This window comes from Monosiga brevicollis, genomic scaffold (assembly GCF_000002865.3).
Source record: "Monosiga brevicollis MX1 MONBRscaffold_33 genomic scaffold, whole genome shotgun sequence".
Lineage (NCBI taxonomy): Eukaryota > Choanoflagellata > Craspedida > Salpingoecidae > Monosiga > Monosiga brevicollis.
Genome location: NW_001865070.1, coordinates 445214 through 449401, shown reverse-complemented (window position 1 = coordinate 449401; position 4188 = coordinate 445214). Strand labels below are relative to the sequence as shown.

The 4188-nt window shown below is 51.2% G+C and overlaps 2 protein-coding genes across 2 annotated transcripts; one reads left to right on the top strand and one right to left on the bottom strand.

Annotated features, from left to right (window-relative positions):
* Positions 1–468: 468 nt before the first annotated feature.
* MONBRDRAFT_29356 (uncharacterized protein) lies at positions 469–2566 on the bottom strand (the record flags this gene model as incomplete). The annotated part of the gene is made up of 9 exons (XM_001749745.1): positions 469–612; positions 664–804; positions 940–981; positions 1099–1202; positions 1307–1669; positions 1744–1838; positions 1945–2078; positions 2219–2390; positions 2424–2566. 9 exons carry the CDS (start codon positions 2564–2566, stop codon positions 469–471), a joined length of 1338 nt encoding a protein of 445 aa, XP_001749797.1.
* A 385-nt stretch (positions 2567–2951) lies between these two features.
* Positions 2952–3985, top strand: MONBRDRAFT_38901 (uncharacterized protein; the record flags this gene model as incomplete). Its single annotated transcript, XM_001749800.1, has 2 exons — positions 2952–3553; positions 3673–3985. The coding sequence occupies exons 1-2, from the start codon at positions 3057–3059 to the stop codon at positions 3983–3985; spliced, it is 810 nt and encodes a 269-aa protein (XP_001749852.1). The 5' UTR covers positions 2952–3056.
* Between the last annotated feature and the right edge of the window lie 203 nt (positions 3986–4188).

Sequence of the window (4188 nt, the reverse complement as noted above, 5' to 3'; positions counted from 1 at the left end):
TTTGATCGCACGATCACAGCTCGCTTTGAAAACTGGCAATCACTTGAACTTTCAAAAAGGGGGTTACAACTTGTCTACTATGTTACTATGTTGTTGTTTTTTGGTCAATTCGAGCAGACAGGAACACCCAACTTATTTTAATTTTCGTTCAGTCCATGACAATGCCATTGTCGAACTCACAATGTCTCCTCAGCCGTCATGACAGAAGAAGAGAGGCTCTGAGCGTTGGTGTGAGCAAATTTACAATGGCTGTGAGGAAAAGACAACAGGAAAATACGAGAAAATACCCAGATAAGCAGCAAGACACGTACCATCTGCGGGATTTTTGTGCTTTTTTGGTTGTGAATCTGATAGTCGTTCTGGTCATTCACGTAGCTGACTTCCAGTGTGATTTGCTCTGCAAAAACTGAACCAACTGTTCACACGGCTGAATGAGATAAAGCATCTTCTTGGAATATGCAAGACATTTCAACAGAGAGAGAGAGAGAGAGAGAGAGAGAGAGAGAGAGAGAGAGAGAGAGAGAGAGAGAGAGAGAGAGAGAGAGAGAGAGCGAGAGAGAGAGAGAAGAAGAAGAAGAAGAAGGAAGAAGAAGAAGAAGAAGGAGGAGGAATCTTTGAAAGTCAAAGTAAGCGCGCGGCTTCAAATAAATGTACGCGACAAACCTTCTCTTCGTCGGCGGGCTGAAGCGCAGATTCATGGATGTCTAGGACACGAAGGTCGTGGTTGGCGAAAGATTTGCTCTTTTCCAGTCGCTGAGCCAAGTACCATGCTCCGTCCATCGTAAAAGGATTGGCGGCAATTAGCTATGCCAGTCACAAAGAAAAAAGAAGAGAGGATAAGGGAATGATACGGTCCTTCGCAAAAAGTTGAACAACTGCACAAGCATGCGCAAATGCACGATTCGAGGCATAATTGAATCCTTGAGAAAATTGACCAACCAGCGTGTGAAGGTGCTCATTCTTGCACAAGCCTTCTGCAATCTAGTAGGTAGAAGCATGGAAAAGCACCATGACGGGTTGCCAGAAGCGGATAATGAATGCAAAGCTTGCTCCCCAATCAAATGCAGCAATTCAGGTCCGTAGGCGACATTGACGAACCACCATCAGGCCTTCGTCGTCAATTTGATTGCTTGACAGCACAAGACGACGGAGTGATCGGTTAGAAGTGAGCATTTGCGCCAGCTCCTCACAGCCCTCGACCCCTAGATATGACGGAAATGCAGTATTCAGGTGAAAGCGAGGAAGGTTTGTTAATTGCACATAAAGACACTGACAAACACGGTGCAGCCATAAAGAACGGCCATACCAATGCGATTTCCTCCAAGACCCAGTGCTTCAAGACCTGTGTTCGACCAAAGTGCTTTGCAAATATCCTTCATTCCAATATCGCTGATATTGTTGCCGCCAAGACCGAGAGACTGAAGTGGACAGTGTTCATCGGCCAGGGCTTCGGCGAGGTGTTGTAGGCCGGCGTCACCGATGCTGTTGCCGCCCAAAGCCAGCCATTGGAGATTGAGATGGGGCAAGGCATGCTTGAAATGCAGCATGCCATCACTGCCAATGTTGTTGCTTCCCAATGAAAGCCAGCGAAGACTGGCGTTCATGCTGAGGCCATCACAAAGGTATTTGGCTCCGGCCGCAAGAATGCTGTTTTGAAACAAGCTCAAACCTAAGAACCGAAAGCAATAGAAGAGAAGATGGGTAGGGGATGTGTCTTTTCAGCGGTCTTGAATATTCGCTTACCTTCCAGATGCTGATTGTGAGCTAGCATGTTGCCCATGGCTTGTGCCGTGCGGTCGCTGAGCAGATTGCCAGCCATTTCAATCGTCAAGACCGACCTGCGTGTACAGCAAAGGATGGGTGTTAGAACCCCGTATTCCTTAGAGGGGAGAGGCTCTGCGAAGGATGGGCATGGCCAAACACAATCATTGACGTGACACGTACAAATTTTCCTGAAGACCTTGGGCGATGGCGAGGGCACCCTCATCACCAAGGGCACAGTTATTCAGCTTGATGTGCTTGAGAGAGCCGTTCATCTTGATGGCACGGCCCAAGAAACGACCACCATCTGGGCCAAGCTACAACACGGTAGAGACACAGAATCAGGGTGCCAATTGAAATTCGGGTGAGGCTTGAGATGCTCGGCTGATCAAGGGTAGATGGTGGCAGGCGTCCCCCCAAAACAAAATTAAAAGAAGAAGAAAAAATGCAAGCACACCGCATTGTTGTTGAGCACCAGGGCCTCTACGTTAAGGAGGCCATTGCCGTTTGCCAGCACATCACACAAAAAGCGAACACCGGCTCCTGTGATGTTCGTATTGCTCAGATCCAGCCGACATAGCGTGCTGCGGTCCAAGCATGAGGGATCAGAATCCAAGTTGAAACAACGCCTGTGATGAGCAATCAACATCAAGCGGTCGCACCGATTGTTGTGGATGCTTTCAGCCATGCGCTGGAGCCGCTTGTCACCAAGAGCGCGGTTGGAATAGTCCAACTCGGCATGTTTGCCCTTGTTTTCCTCGATGTCGCGGAGCGTTTGGTCGTAGGTCGAAAAGGAGGCACCCATGCCCGTCGGTCACAGTGTCTTTTGAATTCGAAGCATTGAACAAATGATGAGGTTGGGCTGAAGAATCGAAAAATGTCTTGTTTGAGCAGCGAGGACAACCGATTAGGTGGGCACTTGTACCTTGCCGGGCCGACCCCCAAATAGAGACAATCTTACACTTGGCACAGCCCGTGCTCGAGTTGACAAATGGACGGTCATCACAGGCGGCTCGACCTCCGCCCCCTGCCTGCGCTTGGCGTCATCCCTTGTTGACCACAATGATCTTCCGAACCGTTGTGCATGCATGCAACAAATAACCACAAACTGCATCACAGAGATGTAGCGTGTATTTGTTGTTAACAAGAATGTCAGCATTTTGAGTGCAGTTCAAGTTCAAAAGTTCAAAGGCGATAACGGTCAAAATTTGAGTTTGCTGTTCTCGCTTTGAGCTGAGCTGGTTGAATGAATCGCGCGTTGTCTGTTCGTACTGGAGGCAAGGGTAGCGGCGAACATGGCTGCGGCTGTGGATACACGGCAGTCGCCGCGGCTACTGGCCGAGGCGCAGCGTTTGCTTCAAAATTTCGCGGGCTTGAAGCAAAGATACGCTTCCTATCGAAAGCAGACAGCACCCGTCGCTGATGTGCTGATTCCTGCATCACCGAGCCATGGACCGGCCATGGAACCGACACCCGCACCAATTGTGGTCAATGACGCGTCTCCACCGAGCCAAGTCGCTTCCAGCGGGCTCACGCGCGAAGATGTTGAGCTTATTCGTGGTTTACGGTGGCAAGGTGAAGCCGCGCTCGATGCAGATGCCCTGAGCAGCTCCACCCATCACTTGCCTGCGTACGGCGACGAGGCTGAAACCAGCCTGCGCTCCTTCTTCCCAAGCCAAGGATCGCCTATGCAATATCAAGAGAGGTCGCTCGAGATGCGTGATGTCGATCGACATCAAGCCCCGCAGCATCTTGATCGTTGGCGTGCCGCAGTTCGGATCCAAGCCGCCTGGTACTCACCTTTCGTTTCCTTGCCAGTGCACTCACACACGCACGCACGATTTGGCAGCATGCGATACATCTGCTCACGAAGAAAGTGCATTTGATGTGTCTGCGTGGCGTTATGACTAGGCGAGGCTACCACACACGGACACGAGACCGACGCGTGCTGGCCATGCGCCGCGAAATTCGCCTGCAACGCATGGAAAATCACATTCTTGCTACCGAGGAGCGCTGCACCCGGTACGATGAACTTGCCACGTTCTTGCCCTTGATCCACAGCGCGGCATGCACCGGCACAACATGTGCTTGTCAGCTGATGACCACACGCATTGATAGCCTGGAAAACGAGCGTGACTGGATTGCAACGCAGTGGCGCCAGCAGAGCCTGCAGCTGGCCGAGCTGCGCCACGAGGTACACGGTGCTCTTGTGTACCAACCCTGAGTCTCCAATAAGCCTCTATGACGAGCGCTGACACGTGGTGCGGTTGTGTGTGTAGTTGCAAGATCTCCATCAGCTTGTTCAAGTCCAACATCAACGAGACGCTGTGCGAGCGGCGCGCGTGATTCAGCGATGGTGGCGTAATTGTTGTTGGCGCCGGCGTCATACAAAGCACGCAATGCACAGCACACCCCTGCATCGGGCTA